General features: G+C 39.3%; 2 protein-coding genes across 2 annotated transcripts; both read right to left on the bottom strand.

Moving 5' to 3' along the window:
* Positions 1–747: 747 nt before the first annotated feature.
* Positions 748–1,005, bottom strand: GCK72_003558 (uncharacterized protein; the record flags this gene model as incomplete). The annotated part of the gene is made up of 1 exon (XM_003107442.2): positions 748–1,005. One exon carries the CDS (start codon positions 1,003–1,005, stop codon positions 748–750), a length of 258 nt encoding a protein of 85 aa, XP_003107490.2.
* Positions 1,006–12,398: 11,393 nt separating this feature from the next.
* On the bottom strand, positions 12,399–12,788 carry GCK72_003557 (uncharacterized protein; the record flags this gene model as incomplete). The annotated part of the gene is made up of 1 exon (XM_053724122.1): positions 12,399–12,788. The coding sequence occupies one exon, from the start codon at positions 12,786–12,788 to the stop codon at positions 12,399–12,401; it is 390 nt and encodes a 129-aa protein (XP_053592767.1).
* Between the last annotated feature and the right edge of the window lie 4,087 nt (positions 12,789–16,875).

Below are 16,875 nucleotides of genomic sequence, written 5' to 3'. Positions count from 1 at the left end.
GGAATGATTTCTTGGGTGTAGCTTTGAGGGCTGGCGTGACGTTGACACGTTTGTTAACAAGAGAGTAATTAATTCAATCAGTGTTTTAAAATATATTCCGTCTTTGATCTATTTATTTTGGAGAGGAAGGGCAAATAGTCACTGATACAACCGAAGGGAATTCACAAAAGGATAAGTCAGCGGAAATCGGGATAAATCGAGGTCCAGATAGAAATCTTCAGAGGCAATCACAAAAAAGGTACCAATGAGGGGGGGGGGGGGAGAGAAAGCTTGGACGTTGAAATGTCTAGAGAAAGGGAAGACGGGAAGGAAGAAGAAGTTCGAAAGGGAAAGTGCAGAGGGTTATTGGAAAGTAGATAATGGAATAGATAGGCACGATAGGCAGGAATTCAAAAGATGGGGGGGGGGGGGGGGGGGAGGGGGGCAGAAAAAGAAAATTCTTTAGAAGTGTAGTTGCAGTTGCAAGAGGCTCTGGAATTGGAAGATGAGGTCTATGAAGGGAAGAGAGGCGAGCCGATTCTGAAATGAATGAAATCATAAATTCTGGAACAATAAAGTGGTTTCAGACTTACCAGATTCTGGAGTTTAGCAAATGAAGGGCTAGAAGAGACAGAAGGAAAATAGCCACGGGCCTGGAAAATAGCCACATGACTCTTATCCTGTCTGAAAAAGTATTGATTAGAAGATGAACTCAAGTACAAGATTGTATCATTTGAGTGCACTTTGATAATAATAGATAACTTACTTTCAAACTTTCACAAAGTCCTCTGCTCCTTCATCCGCCTCCGCCTTCTCCTCCTCCTCTTTTCCAATTTCAATCCTCTTGACTTCTTTACAAAGGTCGAATTCTTTTTCCTTTTCTTCATCATCCATATCAAAAGCTTCCTGTCTTTGAAGGACCGGCTTTTTTTTCTTCATTTTCTCCATCTCCATGGAGAAGCGAGTTGGTGTGGTTGGAGGTGGAGGCGGCACCTCCAAAAACTCTTGCTTGACGATGTTTGACATAGTTTCTTGGAGGACTTGAGTTTTGAAGGTACTGCAAAAAAATATAAGATACATAGAATTTAGAAAAGAGAGAGCGGAAGGTAAGATGATGATAAGGAGACTGGTATTCCAAACCTTAATTACTGGTTATCTTTTCAAGCTCTACTATATAATAGTATAATAGTAGATTTAACGTAGATCTTTTTTTTGCACATTTCTCCCACCCATTATTCACGAGAGAGGCAGAGAAATAAAAGATGTTAGAAGGCTACTATCTTCAAAAACACATATCTCATTATCGTCGGCTCACGAGCAGTCTCAATCAAGATATGTCTTCCAGAATGCCAACTGGGTCCGGTGGGAACATGAAATTTGATAAACAACCCTGATTTGTATGATCAAGTGATGTTGATGTACTTTTGGTAATGATAATTGGGGCTACGGTGGAGTTTTCAGGAGGGATTCGATATTTTTGGATTCAGAATGAGGATGATGTAGGGATGAGTCAGAAGAAGTAATCAGAGTTTCAAAAATGTTAATTGGGATCAAAGTGACTCCGATTTTTACAGCACTATCTGTTAAGATTATAGGGGTTCCTTCTCAAAAAACTGGATGTTCTTCCGAAATGTTCTACTTTGATATGAAAATTGAGGGTGGAAGTTTGACTATGTCAGAAGCGTCCACCCCAAAAATGTTTCTTGATGGAGTTGAAAACACAAAAAAGATAATGAACTAACCTTTTGAAAGTGAATGCTCTGGGGGAAGCGAAACTCAAGACCGTGAAATTTTTGAGATTGAAAAAAAAAAGAAGAAATACCTAATACCTCTGACGCAAATTATCATTATAGTTTTTAAACGTCGCACACTTTTATAAAACCAGCGACTTCTCCTCGTCGGAAGTAAAACATCTGGCCAAGAAGTACATCGTCTCACGAAGATCGCAGGTAGTTCTCAGAGACCGGGCGGTTTTAACATTGGTTTACAATATCCAGAGACTTTCTAACTGCTTTAAAGTGCACCAAAAACGGACTCAAAACGGTCTTAAAATGGTCAATAAATCAGAAAAAGGAAAGAACGTGACCATGACGAGGATCATCAACTTTTCTTAGCATTCCGTAGGTTCTGATAGCAAAAACAATAGTATAAATCAAATTGAAACGCGAAAGTCAATAACGTAAGGTTTGTTTTTATGTTAATGATAGACTGCTTAACTAAAAGAGCACCAACAAAAATTTATTACAGCTTTTCAAAAGCACGTATGCCTTGCGCCACTTCTGTTTACAGATAGAAAGCCTAAATGTCTCTCGAGAAAATAAATCTGGAGACACGGATCGATGCGAAGCAAGCTCTCGGAACTTCTATCTTTCTGCATAGCAACCTGATTAATCATCAGCAACTTCTTTTCCTCTCTATACCTTTTTCCTCTTTTTTTTGATTCTCAACCCAAATCCTGTCTAATTAGTCCCCTCTCTTCTCCTCTTTCTTCTTTTCTCCTTGTTCTTTTGCTGTCTGCTTGTCTGCCACGCCAATGAAGGGGAGGGGGTAGCAAGTCAACTACCGTAGTCCTCGGCTCTCCTCGACTCTCCGTAAGCATAAGCTTTTCGAAAAAGGAAGGAAAGAGGGGAAGAGCACCTGCCTTCAACGGGTGGATGCGAGGGATAGCAAGGGTATGACATTGTACACATAATTATAGAGGAGGAATGGAACATAGATAGGTAGAAAGGGTTTTGAAAATGCATTAATTACGAGCACAAAGATAAAGGAAAACGGGGTAAAAGATTGAAGAAAATTAACGATGATAAGGACATCAGTGCATCTGTAAACTAGATTATTAAGGAGTATTGAATAGTTATAGTTTTTCAAAAGGAAACCGTAGCATTTTGAGCTGATTGTCCAGCCAGCCTCGATTCAAGACTACTCAATCTGTTTACAGACTGAAAATGGCTGTTTCAATATCACAAATTTGTAACACTTCTATCTCAATGGCTATTAGTTCTTAAAACCTGAAATTTTAATAGCTTACCGCTTAAAAACTATTTGAAAAACCGCTTAGGTCTCTCAACCTAGCGTTAAGGTCTGTTTTCTAAAGAATGCCATTAAAATCAATTCTACGGATAACGGATTCTTAAACTTAAACAAGATGGAGTGGGCACCTGTAAAGCATTTTGAAAAAATAACATAAAAAGACTCTGCAACAAAATTGTTAAAAGGGCACACAAAAAACATGATATATTTATGCAATTAAACCAGTAGCATAGGTATCTGCTGCTTCTTAATTCTTGGCACCTGTCATACCGTTAAGACTTTAATTATACACCTGTGAACCAAGTATAATATAAAACCACAGTTCTTGGTTTAACCTACCTGCAATATTAAAGGAGGACTGAAGTCATATTTTTTTATTTCAGATTCTGATACTTCAGAAAATTCTGAGCAACTTTCATCATTGGAGCATGTGCTAAAAATTGCTCTAAACGCCCTAAATTCACGTTTTCCCGGCTCAAAAGGAGCCTAGATGGAAGAGTTTTCCCACGCGAATTTTTGCCCCCGTGTAGTCCTCTCGGACAAAATTATTTCTTTTTATATCTCGATTTTTCGTTTTCTTGCTTTTTTCAACATAATTTCGTGTTTTTTCTTCTTTTTTACGATATAAATTGAAAAATACAGGAAAATTTGTTGAAAAAAGCAAGAAAACGAAAAATCGAGAAATAAAAAGAAATAATTTTGTCCGAGAGGACTACACGAGGGCAAAAATTCGCGTGGGAAAACTCTTCCACCTAGGCTCCTTTTGAGCCGGGAAAACGTGAATTTATGGCGTTTAGAGCAATTTTTAGCACATGGTCCAATGATGAAAGTTGCTCAGAATTTTCTGAAGTATCAGAATCTGAAATAAAAAAATATGACTTCAGTCCTCCTTTAAATTTTAAACATGATGCTTTGTTTGTTTTAAATTATTTAAGCTCTTTGAGATGCATGCTCACAGAACCGGGACAAACCTGGTGATTTTGCTTAAACAAACTTTCCAAATTAGTAGAACAGACTCAAGAACAAGTCATATCATTAAAATCGGAAAACGAAACATACTTGTTTGTATTCCGCTAATAATGGTATAATTCGGTATAGTCTGTGGTATGAATAAGAGTACAGTAAGTTTGAATATTAGCACAGTACTGATAAACATAGTAGACTGAATAAAGGGCACAAAGATTCTGAGGAAACCGATGAGCAATGACAATAAAAATTAATTAAAACTCCACAATTTGAGTATGCAGAATGGAATGGTTGTTTATCCTGAAATTGAATTTTTATAATAAGAGCGGGGTAAGGTAGTGACAGGGGCGGTGTCTTCTGGTATCCGTTGGTACTCAGCTCGGTGGAGTGGTGTTAGAGGAAAAACAAATGGCTCAACTACAAAAATATGACATATGAAATACTACTAATTCACCACCGAGAGGAGAGAAGACGTCCGACTTTGTCATATCGATTCAAGACAGCACCTGAGCATACGCTGTCTCGAAAAAAGAGCACCTGGTGCTTCTCCTAGAACAGGTGCCAACACGAACACTCGTCAAATAATGAAAGTCGCTTCTGAGGTTTTAAATCGTATCCCGACTAACATTATATTGTTTTAATTTCTAAGTGTAATTTTTTTAAACCAAAGTGAGAAGAACAAGTTGAACTAAAAACTTGAGTAGACTTTTCTTTGATTTCTCCAGAAAAATGCATTTACAAGGGAAATCCACGACGGACCGAGTTGAACTTTTTCTATGAATTTGGTCATAAGTAATTTCGGTCCTGAGAATTTCAAATCTGTAAGAAAAATCTGCAAAATGGTCCCGTGGACCGAGTTATGAGCCATCAAACTTTTCCTATGCTTTTTACCACGAGACACACGGTCTGCCGAGGTGTCTGCCACAACCTAACCCCACTTTTTCCAACCGGTTGTAAAAATTGATAGCCATAACTCGGCCCACGGGGCCATTTTGCAGATTTTTCTTGCAGATTTTTAATCCTCAGGGTCGAAATTGCCTATGGTCAAATTTATAGAAAAAGTTCAAGTAGGTCCGTCGTGTACTTCTCTTGTACGAAAAAAGTGGTTATGATAACTCAATGTCACCAATTACCGCGTGTTTGCCCAACATGCTCCGCCATAAAGGATGATCTGTGTTTCACTTTCTTCACAAATTTGATATGTGTCCCCCTTTTCTTCATAACCTTTGCCTTTAAGTATCCTGCTACAAAAAATTGCACAAAACATCCATCTGTAGGCTGATAAAACAACTAGCTAGAAAATGTAAGAAAGCTTTAAAGTTGAAGATGGAAATTCCGAATGTTGAGTTAACCAAAATAAGACCAATAGTAGATGAAATATTAGAAAAATTATTTTGATCTACTCCCAAAAACCGTTTCTCATCTCCTATATTCTTATTCTTGCTTTCCCCCTTTTTGCTAACGACACTCCGGTGCTCAGAAGATTAGTCCAAACGACACTCCGAAATGTTTCTCCTTCTCAGTCTCAATAGCTTTTTCTAAAGTGCGGAGTGTCGTACTGGGGATGAGGATAGGTAGTATTTTAGATTGTAAAAGCACAAATGGTATTCAAAATTATTCAGAAGAACAAACTTCTATATAAATCGTTTGTTAGTTGACTAAAATTATCAATATACGTAATAATTTTCCTGCCTTTAGTTTCGTTCATAGTTTGAACCTAGATTCTCATTTCGTGGTAGAAGATTTCATTTTCTTGAGGTAAAGAATGTGCAAAGTAGTTTCTAGTCACGGCATGTTTCAGATCGTTGACAAAAAAGGTTGTACAGCAATAATCAGATTATAAACTAATTAGGAAGGACCCCGAGTAAAAATGGAGTTACGGGTTAAGACCTATTTAGTTTGTTAAATTGGCTGAGATTTCCAATACTAGTTTTAAATTTTGCTCAGAGCTTTAGAGCTTGTCAGAGCTTGAACATTGAGCTCAATTTTCTCCATTTCTGGATACGTTCAGCGAAATTTGAAAGTTGGTTTGGAAGTCCCAACCTATTTCCTTTTTAACATTATAGTTCTTGACCCGTAACTCCATCTTGACTCGGGAACCTTCCCTAGTTAGTTATAATGACATTTCAGACATTTTTCAGTAAGTAGGTAGCTCAATGCAGGAAACCTTACCCATTTTTTAAATTAAATTCCAGGAAAACCCGGTTCTCTCCTAACAAAGTCCTAAATTATAATGCTCCTTCTATTTAACCACATCTTTGCGTCTTTCTTCTTCCATATCCGCTTTGGGTGGTTCTCTGGACTACCGCAATATTATGAACAACGAGGATATATAATTAAAGTTGCTTCGTCGATGAAACGGATTAAAATTCAGGTTTTGCTAATTGGGAGAGAGAGAAGGAATGAAATAATATAGAAACGGGGCAGGTGTGGTTTATAAGTAGAAATTTGGACGCGGTTTGAGAGGGAAGAAAAATTTTAAGAAGGACGTGACCTATATTGTTGGAAAGCTAAGAAAATACTGATTCCAAATATATATTCAGTTTTCGCCCTCGAGATCTGGTATTCGAGAAAAACGAGGGAAAAACGAGACGTTCACAAAACGCGTTTGTAAAGCAAAATTCGGATTATAAACTGCCTAAGTTACAATGACATATCAGACATTATTCAGCAAATAGATATGTAGTTCAATGCTGGAAATCCTTTCCAAGGAAAACCCGGAAAATATGACTATTTAGGTCCCCTACTACCATATTATAATAATCCTTCTATTTGCCCCACACACCTATATCTTTTCACTTCCAAATCCATCTGGCCCCTTGGTTACCGCAATATTATAAACAACAAAGATATATAATTAAAGTTGCTCTGCCGAAGAAACCACGGATTAAAATTCAGGTTTACGGGATGGGAGAGAGAAAAGGGGTTGAGAAGATATATTAATATAGAAACGGGGCAGGTGTGGTTTATAAGGAGGAATTTAGACCTTTGTAATGAATCACGGATAAAATGAGAGGGAATCAAAGGTTTGTGAAAGAGAAGGACTTTTTCCTATTGGAAGTCAGATTTTGAGGTTTTAGATAAATAAGGTCTAACAAGAGAAACCCTCTAGGTGTCCTCTTTCAAACGACTCAAGAATTTAGCACCTGATACTTTCGATTCCGTAGATTCCGAATCTGAAATAAAATTTTGCTATGTCCTTGTGTGAACCGAGTTATGCGTCGTCAAACTTTTTTTGTGGTTAAGTTTTGTTTGCATGAAGTTATTGGACTCAAATCCCATCAAACTGGTAGAAAACCAAAATGAAATAATCCGTTATGCACAGCTTCAAACACTGTACCAATAAGGGGGGCAACAGATGACCGTCAGTGGATCAAAGGGAGACAAAAGAAGCTTAAGGAGCATCACCTGAACGGTTTCTCTTCTATTTTAATTAGGAAGCCTCTTCTGTAGCTTATCTGGCTAATCGTTTCTTCGTGCGCTTCACGGACTTATTTTGAGTGCGCGACTGGCACTATCTGTTCGTCTGTTCGTCCGTATGTCCTCCGATTACCTTTCTTTTCTCTTTTGGCTTTTCTAACTACCGTACTCCATTTTCCCGCTCACTCCTTCGTTGATCCCCTACAAACTCCTCAGAAAAGGATTTATCACCCATATTAACAAGAGTTGTACTTTGTCACGTACGAAAAGAGAGTGAGAGAGGAAATCTCTTCAATTTCACCTTTTCCTAGAACTTTCGAAAGATCTCGTCCAGTTTTGTTTACGACTTTACCACATCGGCTTCTGCTCACGGGATACGGTGATATTTGAAATTTTCAAGAGATCAAGTCATACGGTGGTTTTGATTTCATTCTGATTATTGGTCGTCGGTGTGTGTGGATAGGCAATCATTGGGAATCTTGGGGCTGGGGTGTCGTAAGCGCTATCGGGTAACAAACTTTGCTCAACGACAGTCTACAGTAATCCAAAAGCTGAAAGTTCCTTTTTTCCTAGACACCGCTGTTCTTACAAGGGATTTGACTCTCCGTATGAGTTGAGAATTCTCTAAAAATTTCCGAAAGTTTGCTCATTTTTCATCACAGAAAACAGGAGTGCCGGAGCAAAGAAATCCAACTTTTCGAGAGTTTTACACTTATTGACTTTCAAAAGAGCAGATTCGAAACTAGCGGTACAGGTTTATAGAGAATTCTCAACGCAAACGAAAAGCCAACTCCTTGTTAAACCATCTGCTCCGCCTATTAATACCTAGCTGTCGGCAATGACACGTGGTATCTCAAATAACGTAACATGGACAATTAGGGCGATACTAATCTAAAGTTAAACGTTTAGTGACCTCCTTCTTATAATAATCTTCCTGATTGCATGGAATAGACGACCTTATAATGAGGCCTATGGTGTTGCATAAGATGCGCGACTTAATTGGAGAGTAGTCTTGTTTTGGGATGGACATCCGAATCATTGTTATTAAATATATAGGTAGAACGGCTAAAGGAAGAACATATGGTGTGGGAGGGTAGTACACAATAAGAACTCAAAAAGTAAGAACAGATGAGTGTCTTATGAAACTGGGGGACCGATAGAGGTGATGCAAATCAAGAAAGTGAAGAATTTGGAAGTTCGAGGGATAACCATGAGGGGTAATTCTGGCTTTCGGCTTTCTACAATTATATCTGAAATAGACCTAAATAGAATAATTGAGGAAAACTGGAGCAGGTAATTAAAATAGATGAGAGGATCCGTGTGCAGAGAAACACTGGTGTTGAGGAACTACACACGTTGGATAAGGTGAATGGTACACATTAGAATTTCAGTCGACATTTGATTACAGAAAATTCCCATTAACCTTGCCATTTCATTTAAACCGTTTAGCTGAAAAAAAAACAAACAAACTGTAAATGCTTCTGGAACCTTATCAAATTTCTCACTTTGTTTTCTTTGTTTTTTTCTTTACATATTGTCTTCCAGTACCCCATTTGTCCATCCAAGCTTCCTATTCTCCCAGAAATCTTGATAAACTTTCAAAAATAGTTTTTCGTAATCTGGAAGTTGTAAGATTCATTGGAATCTTCTGTATAGTACAATTTTATTCCCCGGTTCAGGTTTTCACCGGAGTTCGTAAAATTTTATTCAGAAATTGCTTTGTTGTAGGAATCTGTAATCTCGAATCCCTTTTCTTCCCAATGTCTTCATTCCATTGTCAAAACTTCCATTCTACATTTAATTTAATTTATTGTGACTAAAAGGAAACCAAAAAGATACAAAAGACTAGAAACAATCCCTCACGAGACAGTTTCGAGTAGAAAATAGGGATGACATGATACATAGGAAACGGGGAATGAGAATAAATATAAAAAGGAGGGTAGGCAGACAAGTTGGCAAGGGGGGAAGAGATAACCGTAGAAGGCAAATTAAAGGAGAGAATAATGATATGTATTTAACAAAATGACCAGATGAGATAATAAATTAAAACCGGGTAATGGCAGAGTCAAGAAGATGTTCAAATTGGGAGGGGGAGAGGAAACTACTAACATTGGCAACAATGGCATTCCAGATGGGAAGGATAAAAGAGAAAAAATTGTCGGAGAGGGGGGAGACATAAATGAGAGTCATGGGTCTTCGTGGAGAACTTGACAGTCTGATAAAGGAATTGAGATTGGGAAAATGAGATGCGCCAGCTATAAATTTATACAGAAGGAGTAATTGGGATTTGAGTCTACGGTGTCTTATAGAGTAGATAGAGAGAAGTTCTAGACGATGCGAATAAGATGAGAAAGCGATATTGCATCGTTGGAGAGTTTTCCTAGAGTAAATTCGAAGAGTGGATTCAAGAAGTCTGGAGAGGGATGAGGAGGGGGCAAGACAGAAAATGACAGAAGCGTATTCAAGAATAGGAAGAACATATGTTTTGAATAGAAAAGAGTAAAATGCCGGATTATTAGACTTGAAAGATTTGAGGATTTGGGAAGAGCGAAGACGAGCTAGAGATACTGACTTTTTAATGTGGGCAGAAAACTTGAGGTCAGGTTCAAAGAGAATTCCGAGATCACGAACAGAGTGGGAATCTAGAATGGGAGAGCCAACGATGTGAAACCGGTGAGAGGGGTTGAGGGAACCCAAGCGGAGTAAACCCGTTTTGGAATGAGCCAAAGGAAGATCATTGGAAACTGCCCAGTCGGAGACCAAGTCAATACCTGCTTGGAGGCTGGAGGGAAGGTGGGAGTAAATTTTTATATCATCAGCATAAGCAGCGAAGTGGAGATAAGGGATAGATTGAAGGCTGATTAATAAATCGTTAATATACAAGAGGAATAATAGAGGTCCCGAGACGGATCCCTGAGGGACACCAGAGTGGATCAGAGCAGAGGAAGGATCGGTGGTACTGTTAACTTTGACGGAAAAGGAACGGGAGGTGAGAAAATCAGAAAACCAAGAGATAAAGAGAGGTGGAATGTCAAATAAGGCAAGCTTGTTTAGAAGTAAATTGAGAGGAACCTGGTCGAACGCCTTCTTGAAATCAAAGAAGACAACATCCAGGGAACCGTGAGTTTTGAGAATTATCTTGTAGTTGGTAACAACTCGAACAAGGGAACTAGGACAGGAGCGCTTGGCGAGAAAACCGTGTTGGTGTGCAGAGAGTTTGTGAAGACAATCTAATTTAATTCGGTTACAAATAATTCTCTCGAAAATTCTGGAAAAGGGGTCCGTGAGCGAGATGGGGCGGTAGTTTTCCGGGCAACCAGGATTACCTTTTTTGTGCACCGGTATAATTACAGCCTTCTTCCAAGAAAGCGGAACTAATGAAGAGCGGAGAGATTCACCAAAGATTATCGAGAGAGGAAGAGATATAGAAGTGGCACATTTTTTAATCAGGAAAAAATTGGCGAGGTGGGGAGAAAAGCCACAGCGAGGAGGAAGTTTTTGTAGGGCATGCTCAATAACCCAAGGAGCGAACAAATCATTGTCAAGCAAAGGGGAAGATGAAGGGCGAGAGGAGGAGAGATGAGGAGCAACGTATGAAGCAGGAGGAGAAGTCTTGAAGTTAGACAAAAAGGAAGATGAGAAAATAGAGGCTTTCTCTGAGTCGGAACAGACGACACGTCCTTGGAAGGTGAGGGAAGGAATACTGGATACGGTTTTTAATCTTCTAGAGATGAGCGAGCGGGCAACGGAAGTATGTGGAGATTTCATGAGGATTTTCTCAGTTCTGGCGTAGTTGCCACGAATGGTTTTGGAGAGATTGCGAATTCTACAGCTGAGAGCGTGAATATCAGTAAAGGAAGCACGATGAGAGGCTAGGAGCTTGGTGAAACGGCTACGAGCACGACGGAGCTGACGAATTGACTTAGAGGGAGGCCTAGGTTTTGTCAAAGGCTTGGGTGGAGTGTGCAGTAAGATTAGGTCCGAAAGGATCTGAATAAATTTGTCGAATTTGGAAGAAGGACAGGGGAGGGAACTGAGAATAAGATCCCAGTCCAGAGAAGCAATATCAGAATTTAAAAGGCCATAATTGCACTTTTTATAGTCAAGCTTAGGGAAAGAGGGACTAGGAGAGGGGAGGATAGAAGAAAGAGGATTAGGAAGAATAGAGAAGTTGACGCTCATGTGATCAGAATTTAAGAGAGGGGGATGGCAGATAGGAGGAGAAAGAACAATATCATCTGAAGAAATGACTAAATCAAGGATGTTGGCTGTAGTAGATGTGGAGCGGGTAGGGAAAGAAACATGTTGAGTAAGTCCCTTAGAAGAAATGAAATCGGAGAAGGGATGACAAAGTGAAGGATCCTTCCAGTCAACAGAAGGGAAGTTGAAATCGCCCAGACAAACTACAGAGGACAAAGGAATGAGGCTTTCAAGGTGGGAAGTGAGAGCAGTTAATTCAGATGATTTACCGTCGGGAGGACGGTACACTAATATAAGAGTAAAAGGTGTGAATTTAGGAAGTTCAGGGTTTGAGGAGGAAGGAGAGACGAGGCAAGCAGAGATTTCAGATTGATGATAAGGGTAATGGAGGTCTAAGTTGGTCGTGATAGGAGTGAGACATAAGTGATTATTGGAAAGGAAGGCAACACCACCACCGGAAGCTTTGCGGTGGAGAGACGGAATACGGTCGCAGCGAACAACGGAGATGTTACGAGACTCAAAAAGGGAAGAAGGAATGGAATTAGAGAGGAAAGTTTCGGTAAGGGCTAAGATATCATGGGAGGAGGCTAAGAAAAGGTCTATAAGAAGAGAAATTTTGGTAAGGCTGGCGACACCTCGAATATTTGACAAGAGAATATTAATTCCAATATCAGACTGTGCAAGGGAGGAGGGAACAGAAAGAGAAAAAGGGTTCAAAGGGGGAGAAAAGGATTGCGAAATAGAACACGTAGAAACAAAAGAAGAATCAATAAGCACTGGAGATATAATAGGCGGACAGGCACTTATACAAAAGGACGTGGCTTGGAATTGAGCTTGTAGGTGATATCAGACATGATGAATTTGGACTCTTTGGCAATCTTGTTCTGCTCGTAGACATACTTCCGAGAGGCACGCAGGGTCTCAAGTTCAGGTTGAGTCAGATCACGTCGGGCACGGGGTTTGCTGGCGATGTCCATAAGAGATTTCTCAGAAGAGCGGATCCGGTGAAAGCCATGCAGGAAGATATCACGGTCTAGCGAGGAGTCGAATTGGAGCTTGAGCGGGCGAAATTTGGAGGAGCATTGGTGACGGTGAGCTTTCTTAGGAGCAGGCAAGTGATGGGACGAGGCGAGTTTCTGGAAGAATTCGAGGTCTCGTTCGTCTTGAGCATTGTTATCACGATCATCCGGCATTCTCTCGATTACCACACGCGTAGCCTTGTCTACATCTTCACACTTCCAAATTCCTTTTGATCATAGTTCGTCCCCTTCTTTTTCGAAACTCTTGTCAACATTTTAAAATCCTCTTTATCGTGTCTACACTCCTGGAGAGAAAGCGTGGCAGTGAGCGCTCTGTGTGCGGTGAGTGAAAATGTGCTTGTTGCGGTTGGATTAAGTGAGATAGCATATAGGAAGGAGAGAGAGAGGTAGTTGAAATTTGGAAGTAGAATTTGGGCGAGCGTGAAAAAGGTAATCGATTTGTGTGGAAGTTTGAGTTGAAGGTGAGGTGCTAGAGATGTGAATGAGAGGAAAGCGATAAGGACTTATTGGGAAAAAGGTAGAGAGCTATTTGACAAGGACTAGGAGGCATGGAAAGTCAGATTGAACAAACCACAGTACTACATTCGACAACAGTAAAAACTGTACTGAGATGTTTAATTACTATTTGAGAAGCTGTAAAAGGTATATTATCTGTTCACGAGCACTTGCCAGGAGTTGAAGTCAGATCAAAATTGTCGCGGAAAAAAATGATTTGCAATTCTTTTCAGACCTGCAGAGCTCAAAAACACGGCATTTGATCTTTTTGAATTTCTAGACCATTTCAAATAAATTTAATGCGCCTTTAACACCCCCGGTACGAGTTTATGAACTGATAATAACTCGGAAACATTAGAAACACAAGTTGTCAAGATTTCAAGTGTTAGGAGACGTCAGTAACAGAAAAATCGCCAATTACAAGTATAGAAGACAAGGTTTGTCACAAAAAACTGAAATCCACGTTACAGCTCAAACACTTCATTTTTGACGTTGTAAACTTCAACTGATTTTGTTCTTCTCATTTAGGTATTCCTGATCTCTTCTTCTGACTCAGCCCTACATCATTCCCATTTCCAATCCTAAAATACCCGATTCCTCCAGACCATGATAAATTTCCACCGTAGTCTTAATTATCACCGTCAAACCTACGTCAATGGGTCTTGATCACACGAATCAGGATAACGTTGTTTATCAGATTCCATACTCCCTTTGGTCTACTCACGGATGATAATTGAAAGCTGTTGGCGAGATAGAAGGCACAGTGGTTGCTTGACATCATGAAACATGACGAGAGTTGAAGATACTCCTACCCACGTCAATCGTATTAGGCTCCACCCATTTATCTATAAGTATATATAGTTGGGCTTTAGAATCATTCTACTATACCTCTTCTCTTATTTACTACTATAAGGACAGTGCTTGTCCATGCACAAGACGGGCGGCATGGGGAGAGCTCCTTATCCATCAAACTAGATATGTTCTCTAAATGTTTGATGTTAACGAGTTCTCCTCAAGTGACAAGTCTGTCTTCTTTTTTATTTAATTTTTTATTGATTCTGGTGAGTCGTGTACTGTAGGCTAGTGATGTTACTGTAGATGAAAAGAAAGGTCTTAAACATCAAAAGCGACGAAAGCGGCGCATTCTGATTCAGCATCTCAACATGGAAAGTCAAAGGAGCAATGCTCGCATCATTCTTGTTTTATCGATGTGTGTTACCGTATCCCAATAATTGCCTCTCTCCAGAGAGCCTTAGATCAAGGAAACATCCCGGCACATTGATAAACAACATGAGATCTCATTTCTCAAACCTTTTTCCAACAACATCTACCGTATCCCGATAATCAGCACCTTTTGGAGCAACACACTCTGCCACTCGTAAACAACTTTGAAATCAGCTCCGCCCACTTTTACTCTAGTTTTTCAAACTTCAAACTTTTTCCAACAACACCACAGACGCATATTACTTCAACTCGTTTTGCCAACTTTTACATCCCTTTACTTCATTTTATTATCAATCTTATATTGGATCTCCACGACAGTCTGATGAGCTCCTACATATAATTCATACTCATTATATGCTACAGTTATTTTTATCAGGTAACGTTGAAAAATATACGGGCGGCATGGGGAGGTTTAACTATCTTCCTAACTAGCTGTGTCTCAGTAAGGTAGAAGTTAGACCTCTTCAAGTTGTTAGCTCGGACACTTTCGGAGAGAAGTGGGGAACCATAGCTGTATAAAAACTATGATTACCCCCTTAGTGAAACTAAATACTGTTGTTATATCTGGATAGAAGTTAGCTAAATATCCGATAACGGGTTCTTACTACATATGATTCTTATTCATTATCTGCTATAATTATTTTCATCAGGTAACGTTAAGATAATACGGGCGACATGGGGAGGTGCAACAACCGTCCAAACCAGTTATGTTTCTGTTTTGAGCCAAGTTGTACCTCTTCAAGTTATTAGCTCGGTCACTTTTTGGGGTTTCACTGGGTCCACCAAATGCTCTTCCCTTTCCTCATGCTAAGCAATTTCTCGTTTCTTTTACTACCGTATCTCATCAACCCCTTTTAGAGCAAACACACCATGCCAGAAATCATCTCTTTTTGTGGCTCATTGGGATGGGAGAAACTTGATGACTTTCCTTTCCACATGCTTAGCTATCTCACGGTTTTTTTGCTACCGTATCTCAATAATCAGCACGTTGTGGCACAACACGCTCGGCCACTCGTAAACAACTGTGATATTAGCTCCGCCTACCTTTACTCTGGTTTTTTCAAACTCCTATAAACTCTCTCTCGTTTTTTGAGATCTCGTGAATTTCTCTCAGCCCCGCCCTTCCTTTTCCAACTTTTGTTTTTCAAATCTATCAGATTTTGTAAGTGTCCTATCATTTTTATTTTATCTATTTTCTAATATCTTAACTCTCATCCAATCTGAACAGGTAACGTTTCAGCAAGCCACCTGCATTTGGAGCAGGTCTAGCAGACGGCCTGGTTCGACAAATCATTCCTCGATACTAGCCATGGTAGTTGTCAGTATTGGGGGTTATTTGTTGAGCAAGGCTCTAAGTCAGCTCATTTTTATCCCTTGGTTAGCTAGTTTCATTTTTAAATTTTTCAGCGTTTCAGGTAATCTTTTTATCTATATTTGGTAATTTTCGCATTTTTCAAATGCCCCGAGGTGATGCAACACTTTAAACCTAATAGTCTATTAATTCTAGATATTCTGATAAGGAAATGTTTAACTTCTCCTTAAGCTGACCCCTGGTCTGCATTTATAATACTGAAGACTCGTCATTCACTGAACTTGTAGTCTACGAGATTATAAATGTAGACAAGGGGGAAAGGTCAGCTAACTTTGATTTTTTCGTTTTGGGGCGGTTCTCCCTTTTCATACAAAGTAAGTTTGGAAAAACATAATCTCACATAAATGTTCAATTTTCAGATTGTTAACGACACTTATCATATCAGTCTTTCTACATCTAGATATTCCTATGGGCAAGAATAGCCATTCATTAAATTAGACAGCAGTCCCTTCGTACTAATTACAATTTTTCTTTATATTCCTGAATTGCTATATATTCTGACAAGGTAATGTTTCACCCCTTCTCCTTAAGCAGACCCCCTGGTCTGCATCTATAATACTTGGCACTCGTCATTTACTGAACTCGAAGTGGCAGCTATTATAGATGTAGACAAGGGTGAAAAGTCAGCTAACTTTGATTCTCTTATTTTGGGCGGGTAGGAGTTGATTTCCCTTTTCTTTATAACAGGTAAGTTTGAAAAAAACAGGATCTCACACAAACGTTCAATTTTCAGGTTGTTTCCGACTATATCGGTCTATTTACAAAGCTACTTGAAAATCTAGTTATTCCAGTGAAGTAAGGGTAAGCCCCTCTTTACATCAAGCAGCCTTAAGCGGTCCCTTCATGTTAATTAAAAGTCTTCTATATTTGCTGAATTGCTATATATTCTGAACAGGTGTTATCTATATTGAATACTCTTCTTGTCTATGATGCAACACTTTATATCTAATATTGTACTAATTCTAAGTATTCTCATAAGGTAACGTTTAATCCACTTTCCTTAGGCAGGCGCCCTTGTCTGCATCTATAATACTGTGCACTCGTCATTAACTGAAATCGGAGTACACGCTATTATAGAAGCAGACAAGGGTGAAAAGTCAGCTGACTTTGATTTTCTTATTTTGGGCGGGTGGGGCTGATTCCCTTTTT

The sequence above is a fragment of the Caenorhabditis remanei genome, chromosome I (genome assembly GCF_010183535.1).
Source record: "Caenorhabditis remanei strain PX506 chromosome I, whole genome shotgun sequence".
Lineage (NCBI taxonomy): Eukaryota > Metazoa > Nematoda > Chromadorea > Rhabditida > Rhabditidae > Caenorhabditis > Caenorhabditis remanei.
This window is presented reverse-complemented; position numbering and strand designations above follow the sequence as displayed.